We start from the raw sequence: 21751 nt of genomic DNA, 5'->3' as shown, positions 1-21751 counted from the left end.
CAGTATAAGCTGCTCTCTTTGTCCCGGCCTCTATGCATCCATTCAAACCAAGGTGAAGATGTTAAACATGACAAAGAGCTGGAGCACAAGAAATTGCTGCTTCTTTGTTTTTCTGAGACTCCTTAAAGACGTACCATTTCAGCAGGATGGGCATCGATTTGAAGGAAGTATTCAGCGAGTTCATGACTGTCACGACAAAGAAGCCAAAATCATTAACAAGCAGCAGAACCTGAGCTAAACAGCTCCTATTTTGGTAGGTTTGAGTGTTGACATGAGAATAAGAATGAAAAATCAATCAATCTTTATTTACATAGCGTCAAATCACAACAAATGTTATCCTAAGACTCTTTCCAAACATAGCAGATCTAGACCATACTCTATGTTCTATTATTAATGAAGACCCAACATCAAGACAGGATAAGATCCAGTCCCATCTTACAGACAGGACTCAGTCTGATCTCATCTTAATCCACCATGAGCAGAGCACTTTGCAGCATTTAGCAAGTTACAGTGGCAAGGACAAACTTCCTTTAACAGGCAGAAACCTCCAGCAGGACCAGACTCATGTTAGACACACATCTGCTGAGACCGTGTTGGAGAGAGGGATAGAGGAGATGAAGAGAGAGAGAGATGATAGTGGTGAGATGGATAGTAGTGGTTGTAGCAGCTGGAGTCTTGCACCAATTTGTACCCACATTTTCAGTCTGTGTGAATTATTAAATGTTGATAAGCTTTGCATATGAATGTGTTTTTCAGGCTTTTCAGCATTTTTTAATTTTATTTTATTCTATCTTATTTTATTTTGACAGCATTTTATTTTTCTGGCATTTATCTCATTTAAATGTATTGATTTTATTGTAATGATTTTTTAATTTTCTGATATTTATCTGTTTTAAATTCAAACTTCAACAAGGGAACTGAACAGTAACATATTTAAGACTCACAGTGTTCAGTTTTCTGTCTACTCGTTCTTATTGAAAGAAATAAGCATGTGAAAGTGTTCAGGTGTCAGCCGGGAGCGCAACTGGGTCATAATCAGTCCGCAGGCAGAGAAAAAAAGCGCACGTGGAGATCTTTCACTCGGCTGCGGCCCCCAGCTGAGCGTCTCTGCTGTGCGCAACACCTTTTTGTTCCACGTGATATAAAATCGAAACCAAAAAATGTGTTTGAGTAAGTTCTTAATCACTTAACCAGTGTTTCGGTTTTCGGCCTTGGTATCCTCATTTTCGGTTTCTGCCAAGAATTTCAATGCCAACAAAATCATTAGCGCCTCACCCTTCAGAAACACACCACAGCAGAGCATGTTAGCCGGCGTGACCACACTGTGGATAAATGATGCAAATAGATTCAGAATAACTCGAGCGACTGCACTTTGTCATCGTGAGGCCTGGAGCTTTGTTTCTTAAATTAGAGGTCAGCAGCCTATCTTTGGTGTGTGGCTGCCCACATGATGAAGGAGCCAATATGTTTCCATGAGTCTGGCTCCTGGTGCAAGACTGTCCTATTTGTCATTTGGCTCTCAGGCTGAAAGAGAAACTCACAGGCAGCTCTTGATAAAGCTACTCCCTCAGCTGGGGCTCAATGAAACATTTTTTACCCGGGTCTTAAAGGTCTGGTAAACTGCGAGTGAACTGGGACGTGAAAAATATCACTATGGAATAAAAGATTAGAGGAGAGTCTACTGGAGTGGACTGTTGCACCAGAAATTTCTTTAATACACAGATGGGCACAATTTCTAATATTTTCTATTCGACTACTCCATTATTTGCCAGAATAATCTATAAAATACTCGATTACCAAAATATACGTTTACTGCAGCCCTAATTTCAGTTACATCGGACTTCCACTAGATCTGTGTCTGGTCTGTCTCCGATCCGCTACGTGCTCTCTCGTTTGTCAACACCCACCGGTTGCGTTTTCAGAGCACAGCACGGAGCAGGACCACTGGACAGCTGGAGTCATGTGACTGAGGTTTTCCTGCTGTAATTACTGAATCAAGGATTCTCCTCCTCCTCTCCTCATCCATGTTGTCTTTCTGGTCCTCTGAAAACCTCTGACCTGTTGACTCCAGGCCTGGCTCCGCTCATTATGACGGTTTGTTGTTGTAGTTAAGTGAAATATGATCTGGTGATAACACAGAGTGTTTTATTCTGAAAATTAATCGGATGTTTTCATTTTGTTTTGGTGCCTGACTTCCTGTCCCACTCCATCTGCTCTGTTGGGATTGATGCGTCGTGCTCCGTCATCCGGCAAAAATAGAAGTCTTGTGTATCTGATCCGGAGGGCTCCGACCTGCCGGATCAGAGACGCAGCTGGAACACAACGGAGCGGATCCAGTGGAAGTGAACACATTGATTTCATTTCACACATTCAATGTTGGATTTTTGACCACAGTGCGATGCCTCTACTCGAGACAGACAGACAACCTGACCTGAGGTATTATGGGTCACTCACCTTGAGTCACTGAGCTCACCAGCAAGGGCTCAGCGGTATCTAGATCAATCTCCTTATCCTGACCCGTCTAATCTCTTTAACGGAAGGAAAATACAACAACAACTGCTATCGCCTTCACGAGCATCCCCTTGTGTTTGCTTTGGGTTCATTTTACAACCTTGCAGCATGGACAGGGAGGAAAAAAGGAGAAATATATCGGCCATGAGACAAAAAAGAGAAGAGATGGAGGTAAAGAGCTACAACGAGAGAGAGAAGGAGAGAGCAGGGACCAGATGGGGTACTTCAAAGAGGGTTGCCATGCTACAAAAACTCTCTGGGCTAATTAATTTAACTGGAAACCAGCAGCAGGGAGGCACAGTGACACAGTGAAGACCGAAGAAAAGACAGGAACAGGAAGGAGGGATGGGAGGATGTATGAGCCTGAAGGTAAGCAGAGTGAAGAAGTGACGTTTTTCAATTATAACCTTACAGCTCATTAAAGTCGTGTGCAGTGATTTGTAATGTTACCTAACACAAGGCTATCAAACCGGGCAAAGAACGTGTAATCCTGATAAATATTTATCAGTGACAGCCTCAGAGAGTGTTTGTTGTCACATTAAAAGATTAATCAGCTGTGAAAAGAAGGCAAGGCCATTATGATAATTCCAGCTTTGTTTGTACGTTTAATGAGGGTAACAACACTTCTTTGATGGGGAGTAAGCTGTGCAGTCATTTCCTTTTAATGTGCTTTTCATGTGGATCTTGGGAGAAGAGCAGGGCGGAGGAATATCAAGGAAGCACAGCAGAGGTGCAGGGGAGGACATCATGAGCTGTTTGCCTCTGCAGCACTGACCACAGCTCTCTGCACCTTGTTGCTAAGGCTGTCATTAAAGTGGACTTAATGTTTATCCGACAGATCTTCATCATCACTCGAAAAATCCCCATGTAGAGGAAATTAGCAGCTGTGATCACCGCTGTACAAGCAGTGCTTAACACGACAGTAATCATAGGATAATGTTAAGTAAACAAACCAGCTGGGTTTTCCCCGACCGCAGCACAAAGACTCTGTTACTGCCAACACAACCTAGTAACTGCTGAGTGTAGGAACTCTTGCACAATAAATATGCTGCAAAATGTTCCAAGTTTGGTATTTCTTATCCCACTGTGTCCGTGTGCAGACGTTTCTCCTTGGTAAACCCCCCTACCGTGCCGAACTTCCAATCAGTGCTTTTACTCGCTCTTAAGTAACTGGAATCCTGCTGGCTCTCTGCAGAAAGCTGATTTCTGCAATGTCAAAAAACTTAGTTTCCACAATCTAGGGATGGCTTTGGAGAAACAGGATTTTCTCAGCCGGATTTCCCCGGAGAGAGCAGATTTCTTGGCCATGTGTACGCTTAACCGGATTTCTAATTAGCTTCATTTGTGTGCATCGGCAAAACCTTAGACATGGAAAATATTGCTGTGTGAGCAGGAAGTGGAAGAAATGAAGGAATCACAACTCATGATCGTCATAACTGGTTTCAAAATAATTCAACTTAAGATACAGCGAAATTGAGACCAACAGGTTCCATATTGGAAATGCTGAAATCAACCTAATTTTTTCTGAGCTAGTGTGAGGTAAAGAGGTGGGCATTTAGCCTTTTCGCTAACAGCTACAGGGTGCCCGCCTATCAATCAAGTCAGCCATGCCCTTATTTGGACAAAACTCCTAAGTTTAATATCTTCAAAGATAACGAGTTATAAATAATTCACCCCCTGTACAGTGTGTGCCGATAGAGAAACAAGTTATTCAGACCTAAACTGTTTTTTTGTACCAGGCTGTGAACATGTTTATTTCTGCTGTAAAGATCTCGTCTTCTTTGAATGGGTGTGTATGTGGTTTCCTGTGTTTCTGCAGCCAGCCTCAAGTGGACGCTTGAGGAACTGCAGTTTTTAGCACTGGCTTCATATTTTAAGACCGGAGGTTGCTGCTTGGTCGTAAACTGTGGGACGAAGGAGTCAGATCATAGAGTGATTAATCATTAACAACCTGAAGTGAGTCTATCACAGGTATATTACCAAATCTGTCTTTTGATTTGCAGCTCTAGGAAAACCTTCTTAACCAAACTTTCACAGCGTTGTGAACATCCTCTCAGCCCTGCTGCACATGCAGAGCATCAAATCAGAGTCAATTACATTTGAGGATTTGTAATATTGATTTGAATTGTTTTTAATCAAGATTTCTGTTTAGAAAAGTACACTGCATAATCATATCAGCGGAAAAAATGATGCATAATTTACCTCAAAGAGACAGTTTCATTCCACCCCGTAGAATTCCTTAATTTGCCTCATTGTCAGTCATGGAAATGTTTTCTTTTAATTAATATTAATAATAATATTAAAAGTCACAAATCATTCAGAATCTATTTTCCACTGCTGAACATTTCACAACAAACCCAAACAAAAATGTTGTATATTTTACTGAAGGTGTTGAAATGATTGGTGGCGTAACACCAAGATGAAAATACACTTTGAATCAATATTTTAAGGAAGGTTGGAATTAATGTGAAATTTAGTATCGAAATAGTTGTTAGTGCGTTGTTAATCTGGCTTTTTCACTTGGAGTACTTTCCTTTTAGCCCTGGATTGTACATTATCATTGTTTTAGTATCTTTTTTATTCATTTTATTTCATTCTATCTTACCATATTACATTATACTATATTCTTATTTTATTTTGCTGGTATGTATCTGATTTTATTTCATTGATTTGATCGTATTGATTTTATTATGTTTCTGATATTTATCTCAATTTATTCTATTTATTTCATTTTTATCATTTTATTTTATTTCATATTCATCTGATTTTATTTCATTGTTTTTATTGTAATGATCTCATTTTATTTTTCTTATTTTTAATTTATTTTATTGAAATTATTTCATATTAATTTCCTCTATCTTGTTTAGTCTTGTATCAATTTATCTATTGCTGTTGGTCCATCTCTGTTCTTTTGTGAAGCTCTTTGGGCTGCATGCTTGATCCGCCATGCATTTTTAAATGAACCGTGACAAACCTCCACTACTTGAGCCCAAGAGGACCAACAAAACTGTTCTGATCCCAGACAAATAGCAAATGGACTGAAATGGTTACAGATGACTTCCTTCAGAGTAATGGAAAAATCTGCGAGCGCATTACATCATTTATAATAAAATGATGCAATTAGAGATACTTGGAGCTGGATGAGTCGGACAGGCAGGCCGATATCTGTCTGCCAGAAGAGATTAGTTACAGAGCTGATCAGCTCCTCTTCAGTTATAAACAAGAGGCGGACGATGAGGATAATGAGGATGATGATGATGCACGGGAGGATGTTAGAGGAAACTGAGTCATGTGAGTATTTTCAGCAGAAAGTAGCAAGAAAAACGAGGCAGAAGGATGAACCTCTGAGAAGTGATGCTCCTACATCTATCCGACGTAGGATATTTTTAACTCCAGCGGTCAAGAAAAGTGTAGCCTGACAACGAGCACCACAGTATCTATCGTCAGAGAACTTGAACGGACCACCTCTATGTTTTGGAGGTAATAGACTGGACCTGGATCTGCAGTAGCCTCCCTTAGTGCGAAACTATGGTCACAAGTTCCACCAAAAGATTGTTCACTCCCTGGAAGAGTTGATGCTCCAAATGGTCGTGACAAGCCTCTGCTGGATAAATTCATACACTGTGAAGAATCCACTCAAATGACCAATCAGCTGACCGATCAGCTGACCCCTATGTTGTGTTCTTATCATTCAATTAACTTCATGTGGCGATTCATGCCAAAATATTTTTCCAATCTGTAGCCAGACACTTAGCAGAAACATGTTATTACAAACTTGTACATCAACCAGATGAATATGAAGCAGTAGCAGTAAGCTTAGCGGTTGAAACACACGCCAAATTAGTGGCCTTACATTTCAGCCTGCAGCCCTTTGCAGCTTGTTGTCCCCACTCTCTCTTCTCAGTGTCCTATGTCTCTGGATAGAGGCATGAAAAAGCCCAAATATGGAGTTTAATTAATCAGAAATATGATACAAATTTCAGATTTCAAAAAATCTGAAGAGATGCAAAAGATTTGATTATTTCCAGTAACGGATATTCCAATATTTCTAAACACATTTAGGCCGATACTAATGTTTACACACCTTTTTATGTCACTGTAAAGAACACTAAGTCTAAGTCTCTCTTGTACATTTACCTGTTGCTCTTATTGTGACAGTCTACTGTCGAGCAAAAACTAAACGAATGCATCACCTTATCAGCTGAACATATTTGCAGAAATGCACTAATTGACTTTTGAGCTTTGCCTGCCGCTAACGATATTAATCCAATGATTTCGTGCATGCCTTTGCAGAACGTTTGCACATTTAACACACACAAGAAATTGTCCTGAATGCATGTTTCAACACAAACTTTGAGTGAATTCAACCGCTGCAAAAGAATTTCACCAAACTCCTCACCAAATAAAAAAGAACACAGGTTTTCAGACAACTTTAAACTCTAAAAGATGAATCCAGAAATAAAAGAAGGATGAGCTGTTTGAACACACTGATGTTCTTACTCCTCCACTCTTAAAGCAAGCATCTATAGGATTTCTTCACAAGCACGGCAGAAGGCAAACCAAGGAACAGAGTACAGAGTCTCAGTGCGGTGGGAGGAAGACAAAAATCAGCACGCTGCACTCTGAGTTCTGTGTGTGATGTCTGCAGAAAGAGAGTTTCAGGGAAAGTTATGCATCAAGTCTTTTTTTCTACAATGTGATTAGAAAACTGCTCAAACTTACTATACGTGTTCACAGTTTGAAAGCCAAGACTGAATTGTGCTTTTAGTCAAATAGAAAAACTTGTTGGACTCTAAATTCAGATCAAAGTGTAAAAATCTTTCCTCACTTTAATGTTTCTGCAGATTTCCTCTCTTTCGTGGTCGGTTAGGCGATTTGTTTTGTGTCTTTCACTGATGCTGTGACAAAAGAAGCAACATTACGCCCTGAGAAAGTGGGACCAGCAGCTTTCACAACCCGCTGATCAATCATTCAGTCCTAAAAAATGTAATTAATTATAAAGATCATTAGCAAATTAACTGGTACAGAAAATAATCATTAGTTGCGCCATGGCTTCAGCCTCATGGGGGTTATAAATGTTACCAGAGAGCGACGATGGTTTGCTTCAGCTCATGCAGATTTTATTGCAAAGAGAGTTCACTGAAGGGTCTTTCAAAGGGGATCTCTGTATGTTTACATAAAGCTTGATGCTCAAATATACAGTATGATCATCATTAACAACATCTTGTTGCTTTTACAGTCTGTGGAGCAAATTCATAAATGCAGCTGAAATGTGCAATAACTGAGGAGACATATTTGTACGTCAGCGGGATCCCCTCAGGTGAGAGCAGCTCAAAATAATCTGAGTGTGACCATAAGAATCACACATCTCATCATCCAGTTACCCTGGGAAACCTTCACCGTGCTTTATTGTTTATGTGACAAATAAATAAATATTTCAGCTCCTTGCAGCACACAACAATTCTCAGTTTCTCCTCATATAATTTAATTTATGATCAACACCCAGGACCTCTCTGACACGGCTGTAAACAAAGAGCAACAAATCTTTTGTCGGAGTCGAAAAGCATCGCTTGTTCTTGTTCTAAGGTCAGGAAGGTGGCCTCCGCTCAGTGAGCAGTTCATGAAGAAGAAGCTGCTGCCTTATTCTCTTTGATGCCTGCAGGGTCAGAGCAGCACGGCACCACACACAGAAACAATTCCCAGAGAGACGTGAGGAGAAGCCAATTAGCTGCTGACAGGGGAAAACACAGCATGGGAAGGAGGAGGAGAGGGAGCTGCGAGAGGTAAGGTAGCAGGGTGAATAGAAAACAAGCCAACGGAGATTCATGGTTCGCAAAGCAGGAGCACTTTGCACGCATTTCAGAGTTACAGAGGTGGAGGTCAACCATCAACCGGCTGTGTGCTGCAAACACAGAGAAAATGACTGTGTGGAAGTTTGGAAAAGGTAAACTGACGGAGCACGGCGGATAGAAAGTCTTATCTGTTCGAGACGGTCTGAGGAGCACGAGAACGATTTACAATCCAATCTACCAACAAATAGAAGGTTTTTTCTGATTGATGATCCTCTTTTTGCTTCTGCTCTTAATGTTAAAGTTAATATTCAAAAAATGTAGAAAGGAATCGTGCAACAACTGTCCTCAAATCAAACATGGCTGCATACGAATCGAAGGATCTTTGAGTGGCACTGCTGATTCTGGAGTCAGGCTGGAGTCAGCTCAATCATGTGTAGTTGCAGTGCAGTACACAGAGGGTTCAGGTGCTCCATCACAGACCGATCAGCTGCTCCCGAGAGGTTGGATGAATTTCTTGCGTGTTAGAAAACTTGATGGATGGATAGGATACTCTTGCAGAGTGAAAGCACCTGATTCTCTAACTTCTTTCTTCTTCTTCTTTTCTCCAAGGTATTTCTTTCTTTCCTGACTGCATCTGGGCAACATGGTAGAAAGGTAGTTACACCTACATGCATTGGGAGGTTTCATTCAGAGGGAGTGTGAGACTGTCCGACATGATTGTTAAGTTGAAGAGTCTCTCCAACCTGCAGGGAATGTTCTTCATCAAAGTGTGATGATCTGAAAGAACTCAAAATGTAAAGCCAGGAGTAGTTTGTGATCCAGCAGAGGGCGCCGTCAGCTTGACCTTGTGCATGCCCTTTTGACCTGTTAGTTAATTAATAATGTTATATTGTTGCAGGATACCTGCAGGCTGAGCCATCTTAACTCAGCCTTCAAACAATCCCTACACCTTTTTTATCTACTTTGCAGTTTTGGCCAATCATCCTGATACCCCCACATGTGTGTTACCTCACTGATAGTGGAAATATTGATCCACTTAGGCCTGGACTTTTAAATGAAATCAAGGATATTGTTCCTTATTATTGTTCCTTATTATTATTGTATCCTTATTATATTATTAATTAGAATTATATTATTAATTAATTATTGAGCCTTCACTGACTTTAGAAGTCTGCCGTTCAGAGACTCTTTTTTTTTTTTCAAATTCAGAATATAGTTTAAGATCCTTATATTAACATATAAAGCTATCCGACCTGCTCCACCCTTACATCCCCAGTAGATCCCTCCTCATCTAATCTGGATCCTCAGACCAGGGTCTGCTTGCTGTGCCTCGTGTGAGGCTATAAACTAAAAGGTGGCCGTGCCTTTAAACTTGTGGCTCCAACTCTGTGGAACAATCTTCCACCCCAAGTGTGCCGTGCTCATTCCACCGAGACTTTTAAAAAGCATCTTAAGATACATTTGTTTGTCATGGCTTTTGACCATCTTTTGTAATTTGTTATTTTGTCTGCTTTCATTATTGTCTTATTTATTACACATTGTATAGTGGATATAAATAAACTTGACTTACTTATTTTCTACACAGTGAATCCATAATAATCCAATCATCAATATCTTCTTGGTATAATTTATCCATAATTAAAACAGTTAGCTCTTACTTCAGTTGCTTCCTGATGCTTTGAGTCGAGTCTACTAAACCAATCAGGGAGCTGTAATCCAAATGTTCGACCAATCAGAGACTCTGTTACAAATATGAGTCAGCATTGATTTCAAAGAGTGTTTTTGAAGTGATATAAGACATGTTTTATAGACTATAAAGCATGTTTTAGTCAGCGCTATTATACATAAAAAGAATAGGGGGTATGTCAGAGGACAAACAGGCCAAGAGGAGGGTTTGTCCCAGTGAATGTGGCATCACAACTTGCCTCGTAACTTATTTTAAAATCATGCATTCTAAGTCCCAACGATCACCAAGAGGGCTGAGAGATCCTAGAGGGACAGATGTGGACCAAACTGTCATATTTGCATAATAACGTCAAACAGGAAGTAAAAAATGAAACATGCAAATCCTAGAAGATGATGTTGGAGGGGTGTACATAACTTGAAATAATGGTTTTCACTCTGTCCTTCATTGATCACGGCGCAATCTGTAAAGCTGCAACAATAAGTCCAATCATTGATCACATGAATGATGGAAAACTACACTGGCAACTCTTAAAAATTATGCAAAGTATGAAGTCATTAATCAGGAGAACATGCCACATAAAGACAGCCTCCAGCTTCACAGCTGAGGGGATCCTGATTCAGACGTTTTGTTGACATTGATGAACTGTTAAGGACTTGTTGCTCTGAAAAGTGAGGAATGTATGACCAAAGTTTGGGGAAATTTGCAACTCAGAGAGTCTGACACCTGAAGCTGAGGTCTTAAACTTAGAGCTGTAGCAAAGAGAAGATCAAACAGAACTGGGCCTCGATCACATGAACCAATAAGACAAAAAAAGACCGAACACAAAGACATGATCAGGAGATGTCTGACAAGAACACCAGGGATTATTGCAGAGCGGTTTCATCATCATAAACTGTCAGTTTGCTTTAACAGAGCTGGACAAAGAAATCTCCCTCCAGGCTTAATATCCTCCACAGAAGTTCCTCAACAGATCACAGCCATGCCTGCAACATGTGGATGTGCTACGCACACGCACACGCACACGCACACGCACACACACACACACACACACACACACACACACACACACACACACACACACACACACACACACACACAGAGAGAGAGAGAGAGGGGAAGACAAAAAGCAGGCGTAGTGAGAGTCATAGATCAAGAAGCAGCAGTGGAAGAGGAACTGTCAAGTTCATAGACACACCACAGTGCAAAAATCCAACTTTCTCTCTCACAGAGACAGAGAGACAGAGACTTCTTCTGAATGAAATCAAGTCAGCTGTAATGCATTTCACATGAAGCGTCATGTTTAATAGATGGAGTAGCACTTCCTGCAGTCGTCCTGTGATGAAATAGCAAAGGGCAGTATCGGGGTAAGTCACATGGTTACAGATGTTTATCCCAGTGACAGGCGATTTCACCCTCCCGTCTGTATTAGGGCTTAAAATGACTCTAACGGAGCATGTTGTGTAATCAAACACCAGAATTAGAATTATGTAAGCTGAATAAAGGGGATCTTCCACACACACACAGATGTGAAGGCTTCCCAGTGAAAAACAAATTATTGTGACAGAATTGGGCAAACCTAAAATAAACGCGATCAACCCCTCGTCTAATGATGGCGGCCTCCTCGTGCAGCTTAATGAGGACGCAGTGGAAGCCGTTTTAATGCAGAACACATCTGTTAACTTCCTAAAGGTGAAAATGAAGTTTGAGTTCAAACAGCTTTCTAACAGTCGACACATCCTCTCTAACAAATCATCAAACTACAAGACTTCTTATCATCAGAAACGTTCATCCCATCAGAAGTTGTGCTTCGCCCTCCTGCATGAAACTCTCCTAGCCGCAGTTTACAGTAAACAGGCATCCGGTGGAGCAGGAATAAGCTTCAGGTGATGCAAAGTGAGGAGGAGGATTGTTGCAAACACGAACAAGCTGCTGGTAAAAGAAGATCTGACTAAACATGTATTTATTTCAACTGAGCTGCAAACAAATAAAACCTTTGACCCAACAAACGGAGGCATGATTTGAGCCGCTGAATCGGACTGAGGTGTGCTGCCATAGGGTCTCCTCTCTCTAAGTTACTTACCATAGACCTTTCTGGAGTCCCTGAGCTTCCTTGTCTCATAGGTTCCTCAGCTGCTGTGGCATGCAAGACTCCAGCTGCTACAACTAATACTATCTGTTTCACCACTATCATCTCTCTCTCTCTCTTCATCTCCCTCTATCCCTCTCTCCAACTCGGTCTCAGCATATGTGTGTCTAACATGAGTTTGGTCCTGTTGGAGGTTTCTGCCTGTTAAAGGAAGTTTGTCCTTGCCACTGTAACTTGCTAAATGTTGCAAAGTGCTCTGCTCATGGTCGATTAAGATGAGATCAGACTGAGTCCTGTCAGTAAGATGCGACTGGAGCTTATCCTGTCTTGATGTTGGGTCTCTGTTAATAATAGAACATTGAGTATGGTCTAGACCTGCTCTGTTTGGAAATTGTCTTCAGATGACGTTTGTTGGGGTTTGGCGCTATATCAATAAAGATTGATTGATTGAGATTACTTCTGCAAACATAATAGTGCCCAAAGTGAACATAATGCTCCTGGATGCTTTAAAAAACTGTAAGTCTGTTATCTGTATTGTGAATAAACCATAAAAAACGAACGTGACCAACCCTTGCAGACATCCTGTTTCTGATCTATTAGGTGTCAAGAATGGAAACTACTCTTTCAGTTTCAAGTATCACTCCAGTATCGAGGATGCTGATACTAAACTTGGTATCGGTATCAGAGTCAAAATGTTGTGTTATGACAACACTATGTCCCATTCAACAAAAACTACTGCAAACTCTTCCAGTGCGTGGCAGTGCGTGGAGTTTATTCCTCTCCTAACACAGCTGAGATCCAGATTTCCTGTAAAGATGATACGAGATGATTCCGGGTTTATTTCTTCCAATGACCTCAGATATATGTATGTTCTTCTACCACAATAATAATGATAAATAACAACAAACAACTCCTTAAAGTCATCTTCACAAATACAATGCCCATTAAAGCTTACAGACTGAGGGCAGCTTTTACTGGAAGCAGCAGAAGGGGATGACAGTAATGAGCTCTACTTTGTGGTAGGCATCACATTTCTGCAAATTCAACAGCAAGACAAGAACCAGAGTCAACAACTGAACATGAAGAGCCTCAGAGATAACAACTGAAAACAGATTCAAGTAAAACATGGAAACATATAAGGTGTAAGGTGTAAGGTGTAACGCAGCTGGTGTAGGTGGGGTGAGCTAGCAGTGTTAGCAGTACCGGAAACCACATACACACTAATTCAAAAAAGACGATCTTTACAGCAGAAATAAACATGTTTACAGCCTGGTTCAAAAAACAAGTGGAGTCTGGATAGCTCACTTCTCAATCGGCACACAGTTTTTTTCTAACGGGGCAATTTTGAAGATATTTAGATTATGAGTTTTTCATTATGAGAAGCACAGCTGACTTGATTGACAGGCGAGAGCACTGTAGCTGTTGGCTAGGAGGCTCAAAGCCCGCCTCTTTACATCACAATCGTTCGACAGCAGTTTGGTTGAGTTCAACATTTCCAATATGGCTGCCGCAGCCGACTGGCCTCAAAACAGCGCTTCAGAAACAGATGGGTGACGTCACAGATACTACGTCCATTATCTATGCAGTCTATGGGGTAGAACAATTATCAGCTGTGGCCGATATTCTGCATTTGTCCAACTATCTATATACCTGTGTTTTTTTACTGATTGCAGATAAAATTAATTGATTCAAAAGCAGCTACCGTCTCAACACAATCTAATTGGCTAGACTTCACACGACAATGATATAACTGTTAACTCAGGTATATGACATTTAAGGATCCGTTTAAAACATTTGTTTAAAGTGTTTAAACAAAGTCTTTGAGCTGTTGGAGTTTTTAATATTAAAATGCTTAATTTTGACAAAGTTTTGATTTTTATCGGTTGCAAATATCGGTATCAGTATCAGCCCTGAAATACTAATATCAGTCGACCCCTGATACACAGAGTTAGCTTTAGTTTTCCTCACTGCTAACAAACCTCAGATTAATGAAGAGCATTACACCTTACAATAAATGCACAATTAATATAAAACACATAATTTCTTGTAACTTCTGGACAATGTGTGAGAGTATAAGTTGAATAAACTTGAGTAACAGCCACACGTTGGACTGAAAGCGTCAACCTGGCAGTAAATAAAATATCTGCACTGAGTAAAGTCCACACTGCACAAGGTCACAGCCACCCAGTGGGTCTGTGAGTGTGTTAGCCAGACGGTCTATCTGACTCTTCATCCTCCGGCCTGTTAGTGGTCACCAGCAGGCCGGCTCCACTACACAGTGAAAGCTCTGCCGTTAGCCTGAGTCATTGCTACTAAAGAATCAGGTTTCAGGTGGCCCGGCTCAGAGCCAGAGCCAGAGGCACAAACTGTCATGACCCCGAAGAGCGAGCAGAGTGCACAGCTGAGGGTATCTAACAGGAGACAGCACGACTGTACTCGCTCTCATGAATCATCGTCCGAAACCCAGACGAGGCCCTGCAGTGCACCCCTGACTTCAATCCAATACGGTTTTATCAAATGTCTATGAGGACAGGACGACAGCTTTTTAACGTCACCTTACCTGAGAACAAAAATGAAAACAAGGGAGTCAAAGTAAATCCATGAGCTGACCTCTGCAGCTGGTGAAGTTATGTTCTTTAAAGCTGGAAAAAAAACATGAAATGAACAAGACCTCAGGAGAGGGCGAGAATAAACGAAGCCAATAGGGCTTATTGTTGGATTTACTTTATTCTGTTTCAAGACACTTTTCATTTCTCCTCCCCAGACTTCCTCCCTTTTCATTCCAAACCTTCAAAAGCACCGCTTCCCTCTCAAGAAAACAGATTGAGGACGGGATCTTTGGAGACAGGTGTACATCAATTACACAGCCCGGGTCTACTACCTGTTCATTACAGAACACAAAACCTCTTGCTCTCTTTCTCCGAGCGCCCTGTAATGTGGCAAAACTGATAACACATTCTGCAGAATGGGAGCAATAACGGCACACATCATCAGCTCCATCCTCATAAACACCAGGCTATTTCCTATTATCTTCCATTTGTGCATGTGAGAACAAAGGAACAATTTCCTCATATTAGACGGTATGCACTGCAAGAGCACGGGGCAGTCATCAGACATCAGACATGCATGCTGCTTTTAGATTTATCAAACATATAGACGATGATTTAAGAAAGATAGAGCATGGTCTATGTCAGCCTTCCACGAACTTAGGAGCACCACAGCCCGCTTTGACGAGGCATGTGCAGGTAGAGCCGCGGGACTGCTGCACCAAAAACAGGCATCAGACCTAGAGCTGGGCGATAGTAATGATGTTATCAGTCAATATCGATAATCATCACGATAAATATCAAAGCATTATTTCATTTCAATTTAAAGGTAGATTTTTGGTCCTGAGTGAAAGTTGAAGAAACCAGACGGTTTGTTAGTTTGTATCTGGATTTAGTCTTCTTCATTGGTCTAGTGTTGGATGGTGTTTAAGGCTCATTTAGCAACCCCTCTCTTTCCAGTGGATGGGGGGTGTAATTACAGGTTTATTTTTATCAAAATTATTATTAAACATTTACAAACAGACATAAATATAAAACATTTTCGATAAAAATTCAATATAAATAAACATGTTATTACACCCCCGACTACTTAAAATAGAGGGGGGCGCTAATGACCCTTAAACAATAGTTGCCGCCCAACATTTGACAGAAGAAGAAAAGGCATTGAACAGCCAATCATGTCCCGGGGTGAGAGGAAGGCGGGACTTAAAGACGTTCGGAGCTGAATGTAATGTGCTGACCAGGCGGCAAACTCCGGTCTCAAACGATGAAGCCAATGCGGAAGTGCTATAAACTGCAGTACATCGAGAATCCGCTTGAGGCTGGCTGCAGAAACACCGGAAACTACATAGATATGAATGGGAAAAAGACGATCTTAGCAGCATTAATAAACATGTTTACAGCCTGGTTCAAAAAACGGCTTGGCCCTATGAAGCTAATCTCTCTAATGGCACACACTGTACGGGGGCTGAATTTTTTTCTAACGTGACGGTTCAGAAGATATTAAGATTACGAGTTTTGCCCAAATAAGGACATGACTGACGTGACTCCCGGTCGGGAACACACAGCCATTGGCTAAGAGACTCACACTACGTCACACTCTGCCTGGTTGAGTTCCGCATTACCAATATGGCTGCTGCCGTCGATTTGCTTCAAAACAGCTCTCAGGAACAGATGGGTGACATCACGGATACTACGTCCATATTTTATACAGTCTATGGTGCTGACTCTGCATTAACTATTAACTTAATACACTTCATTAAATATACTTACAGGATGTGGGTAAAGGAAGAGCACAGAGACAACTTCTGCTGCAAACACGTTTAATATCCATATTTTGTGTTGCTTTCTGAAAGTTGTTTAATATCTCTGCGGCATTCATAACAGTTTTCATAAGAGAGGCATCAAACCCCGCCTCAGTTGTCGATTATCTTGCTCTAATTTTGTGCCACTTTGCTCCGGTTATCTCCATCTTTCATCCTCTGGTGCTGCAGCAGTGTGTAAAGGCTGACCTCAGTCTTGAGGGGCGACTCGCTTGAATGCCTTATTGTGATGAATATTGGTATTTAATTACTAAACCGTTAAGATAAGATGGTTTTATTATTTTCAGATGTGTTTGGAGGTCAAACCTCGTCTTATATTATGTGCTATCAGTTTTCATAATAACAGGAGGGAGGACTTATCAATGTCAATCAATCTTTATTCATATAGCGCAAAATCACAACAAACGTCCTAGACCATACTCTATGTTCTATTTTTAACAAAGACCCAACATCAAGACAGGATAAGATCCAGTCCCATCATACAGACAGGATCCACCATGAGCAGAGCACTCTGCAGCATTTAGCAAGTTACAGTGGCAAGGACAAACTCCCTTTAACAGGCAGAAACCTCCAGCAGGACCAGACTCATGTTAGATACACATCTGCTGAGACCGACTTCCTTACAGCTCCAGAATCTTAAATGTCTCGGTTAGGTCAGCAGCAAATAGAAGATAAACTGAGGTCCAGCATCCAAACGTTGATACCTCCACTTTTTGGATTATGAAAATGATGCAGAGACAATGGCGACAAAAAGAACACTGGTTTTGTTTTGACTGGATGGCACTGCTTGAATGGTGTAATGGTCTCATGTCTGCTTTCACATCAGAAGTGTCAGTCTTCATAATATATCAGGACGTCAACTGACACTAATTGCACTCCATTTCCCCACCAGCTATTATTCATGGGGCTGGAGCTTTGAGCACGAGATGACAGGTGGATCAGATGGCGTCTCCTTGCCAGACCTTGCTCTAGGGGAGGTCTAGCGCACTGGCAGGCGACCTTTAGTGCATTAGACAGAGACATAAGTACTAATGGAGTTGCTGTTTCTTTCTGATGCCGTTCCCTGCATGATTAACACGCAGCCCAACCTCCGAGCATAACTAACCATCGAGGGGCCAGCTTCCTAATGCCAGTTCCGACTCGCTACGCTGTCAGATCTAATAGCACGATCTAGCACTTCTGAAGGAAAAGGCCAGTTAACTAGCCACATCAAAAGGACACATCAGAGAGCGTGTGAGGGAGGGAGAGAGAACAAACAGAGCAGCAGCGGGTTGATACGACTGTTAGCAATCCTAAAAGATAAGCCACAGAATGACAGCAACCTTGCAGAGAGGTCGGGGGTTTCAGAAAGAGCAGTAAAACCCTGATGCTTTTATCCGCCCTAACGCTTCACAACCTTGAAGTTTACTTAAAGAAAGAACTCTTTCACACGTGTGTAAAAAAAAAGGTTCAAACTCCAGTCTATTGTACAGTTACCAGGATCGGGCAAAGACCAGGACCCCCCTTTAAACTTCAGCACACACACACACCTCCTCTGCCATCCAAGCATCTCGTTTACATAATACTGCCAGCCTGATAGTAAAGGGTGAATGATAGAACAATGAAGCAGTGTATGAATAAATTTCACTCCATGTCATGCCATATTAGACGTTCAGACAGCTGCACACCCAAACTGAAGGAATCCTGCCCGGCCAAGCTCTCCAGAACTCCCTTCTTTCATTCAGCACATGAAGCTGGCAGTTTAATCCACACTGCTGGTCTCTGAATAATCATTAAATGCTTTCAGTGATGCAATGCAGGCTTGGACCAAGCAACAGTCCCCCAGAGTACAAATAAAAAGCTTGGACATGTCTGGCAGAGGCCGAGGCGTTAAAGGTCTTCAAATGAAACACTAAACATTTGATGGCCCTTCTTAGACCGGGGTGCTCCTCTGCTGTCTCTGAGGGAAGATCTGGAAATCAGATGAATCAGAGGTAAAAGAAACCCGCACCGACCTGTCAGCGTAAGTAAATAGTCATCTTGCAAAGTAGTATTGGTGCACAACCCATATCATAAAAGGCCCACTTCAAGAGTGGACTTTTTAAGGTCAAAATCAACCAATGTGAACCTGGTTCTAGTTCCGGGCTGGTGCTCACGCTGGTTCGGAGCTGGTTCAACTTTACCCTTTTCAACCTAGGCCGTTTCAGGGCCGGTTCGGAGCCGGCGCTCAATTGAGAACCGTTTTTCATGTTTCGACTGCGAGTGATATCTTCTCAAATATCCGACGTGTCTCAGGCTTTAACTTGAAGTTAAAACAAACATGAGAATGTGCAAAATATTCATGCTTTGAGTTCTTCTCTTGCAGCACAGTCCAACTGTCAGCTGCTGTCAGGCTCACTAGTTTCTCACCGAGTGTGAGGAAATACGGTATCAAGGGTAAAACCAGCAGCATGTGCAACAACGCTGCCAAAGTCCTAAAAGCCTGTCCAGTACAATTCTTAAACATACCAGGGGTTACATGAAACTCTCTGTTCTTTCTATGATCGTGCATGCCGATGTTTTCCATACTCAGTACTAGGATTTATTTAACAAGGCTTGTAAGAATAGCATGAAGGGCAGGAACAGTGTGATCACTGTAGAGTCTCCCATGATATGCTCACTGAGGTATGTGTGTTGGCACTGAGACCATACGAGACTCTGTAATCATTGCATGTTGCTGCTCCAGGCGACAAATCAGAGCAGAGGTGATCTCTGCGGGTAAACAAAGGAGAAATCTGTGTCAGGAGGACTTCAGCCAGTTACCTCGCGCCTGCGTCTTTTCCGGGTTCAACCCGCGTCAGATGAAGCTGTCACCATTGTCCTCATTTACTCCAGCCTGACACCCTCCTCCCCCTACTCCTCCTCCTCCTCCTTCCTCAATGGCTGTCACAATATTGCACTTTATAATGAACTACAATGGATGCACAAGCTAGAAATGGCCATGTTGCTTTTAAAAGTCATTGTTTAAATTCCCCCTTTTATTCATTCATAATTTATCACCTCACAGAAGACCAATCCACAGCCTCTGCATCTATCTCATGCAACTTGATCCATGACACTGTTTATCTATGCGCCTTTACACCCTCTACTGAACTATGCTCCTTTCTGCAAGTCTTTTCTTTTGAATAACACAAGATAGTACCACTTTTTAGTGCGCACCAGTGTATTTGAAACAATATTCATGGATGTAGCTAATCTAATCCCTTTTCTGTGCACTTATTTGGCCAATAAGACTGTTCTTAATGATCAGGAACAACAAAGGGAGCATGTGCCTCAAGGAACTGTCTGTGTAATTAACACCCATAATAAGTCAAATAACCTGCTTTTTAACCTTTGGTCCAGTTTGCCTTGTGGTTAGTATGGCTGCTTTGTAGATGTAGTTAGCAAACACAAAGGTGAGGCATGATGGTCCGTGTGACAGTAAATGAAACAGACCATCCAGATGACATGTGTTAAGAAACTTGCTTACTGTGCAGCTCAGTGTGTGCGTGTGTGCGTGTGTGCGTGTGCGTGTGCGTGTGTGTGTGTGTGTGTGTGTGTGTGTGTGTGTGTGTCTCAGCCGATCTTGACAAACACGTCAGACCACCTCGCTGTGTGGGGGAAACAAACTCACCAGGGGTCAAACTCGTGGATGATGCTCTCAAAGCGGATGACAGCGAAGAGCCTGGAGCTGAAGCCGGCCAGCCAAGCCAGGAACAGGATGGTGAAAGACAGCAAGGACTGCCACCCTGCCGGCTGCGACAGGCCGCCGGACAGACCTCCTCCTCCTACTCCTCCTGCCGCCTCCCCGGCGTTGCTGTCTCCTCTCTCCGCCACCGCCGTACTGCTGCGCCCATTCCCCGAGTACGACGCTCCGGAGTTGAGTGAGGATTTGTGTCTGTTGTCGGAAACCGGGTGATGCTCCGCCATATTCTACGTCAGTCCCGTCGAAGCGAGCTATCTTGTATCACACAGCTAAAGAAAACCCCCCCTCTTTTCCTTTTCTCTGCCACGCTCCACTTCCGAAACCACTCGCACCACCTTTCCCAATGCGCCCCACGACCCCCGAATCACCGGCTAGGATTCCAAACTTTCAAACCTTACTTCCCACCAACCGCAAAACCAGCTAAGATAGTCCAAAGCAGTCACATAGCAGCAGCAGCACGGGTTTGCAGCAGCATACTGGAAGTGACACATGCGGCTCATGCAGTTCCTCCTTCCTTCCTTGGAGCTGGATGGGAGGGGGGCGGAACCTGACTGTGGAGCAGGAAGAGCCGTCAACCTATCACAGCGAGACAGGTACAGCCAAGGAGGAAAGGAGCCAATCAAAAGGCAGCGGGTGTTTGACTGACAGCTCAAGCAGCCAATCACAGAGGAGCACTCCGACCGTTGGAGATGCTCGAGTGCGAGACAAGTGAGGGACGACGGTTGATGGACAGCCGGAAGAGCGTATGGTTAGCTAACAACGAGCAACATTAGCCAATGAAATAAATGAATTTTCACAGAAACAATCGAGTATTATGACAAAAAACACGCCAGTATGACAGGTTCCGGGCTTTATTCCAACTTTGGGCCCTACAAGTTGCTCTTTCAGGTTGGGATCTTGATGAATAAACATAAATAAGAAACTGAATCACAAAAAAAAAACTTTTTTTATGAAACATGTATTATGATTTTAATACAGCTGGATGTTGAGTAATAATCTGATTGTGCCGACCCAGATTTTTTATAGTATTACATTTTATTTTAAAATGGTCTGGAGGACACTACAGAATTATTTGAAGATCCTCACTTGGCCTAAATATTTTTCTACCTAATAAGTTAAATCTCGCTTATATTCAAATAATAATCCTTATTTCTATATATTTCTAATGAATTATATCTAATAAATTTGAATATTGATCAGATGATTCTTCTAATTTGACTCAACAAACTAATCATTTCTTTCCTTTTATTTTTTTATTTATTAACTTTAATTTTATGTCCTTTTTATTTCATGTCTGCCCTTGTACCATTGATATCTATATATTCTTCTCAAATATTATTTATTATTTATATTATTATATTTTACTTAGTTTCAGTTTTTATTTCTATTGGAATAAGAAGAGAAACTCTGCTTGATAATATCAAATTGTGCCTAAAAAAAGAAACAATAGCCTGATTTAAAAAAAAAAAAAAAAAGCATCTATATGACAGGTTCTGGGCTTTATTCCAACTTTAGTCCATCATATTAGCTACATGTTGCTCTTTCAGGCTGGGATCTTGATGAATGTACATAGATAAGAAACTGAAACACACAAAAAAAACTC

General features: G+C 41.7%; 1 protein-coding gene across 1 annotated transcript in view; it reads right to left on the bottom strand.

Moving 5' to 3' along the window:
- Positions 1-20702, bottom strand: part of stt3b (STT3 oligosaccharyltransferase complex catalytic subunit B) — a 72706-nt gene extending 52004 nt beyond the window's left edge. Inside the window, exon 1 of the mRNA XM_034696885.1 lies at positions 20077-20702. Within this exon, the coding sequence (XP_034552776.1) occupies positions 20077-20372 (296 nt within the window). The 5' untranslated portion in view covers positions 20373-20702. The remainder of the gene's footprint in view (positions 1-20076) is intronic.
- Between the last annotated feature and the right edge of the window lie 1049 nt (positions 20703-21751).

This window comes from Notolabrus celidotus, chromosome 12 (genome assembly GCF_009762535.1).
Source record: "Notolabrus celidotus isolate fNotCel1 chromosome 12, fNotCel1.pri, whole genome shotgun sequence".
Classification (NCBI taxonomy): Eukaryota; Metazoa; Chordata; class Actinopteri; order Labriformes; family Labridae; genus Notolabrus; species Notolabrus celidotus.
Note: the sequence above shows the minus strand (reverse complement) of the source record. Positions and strands in the feature narration are given on the sequence as shown.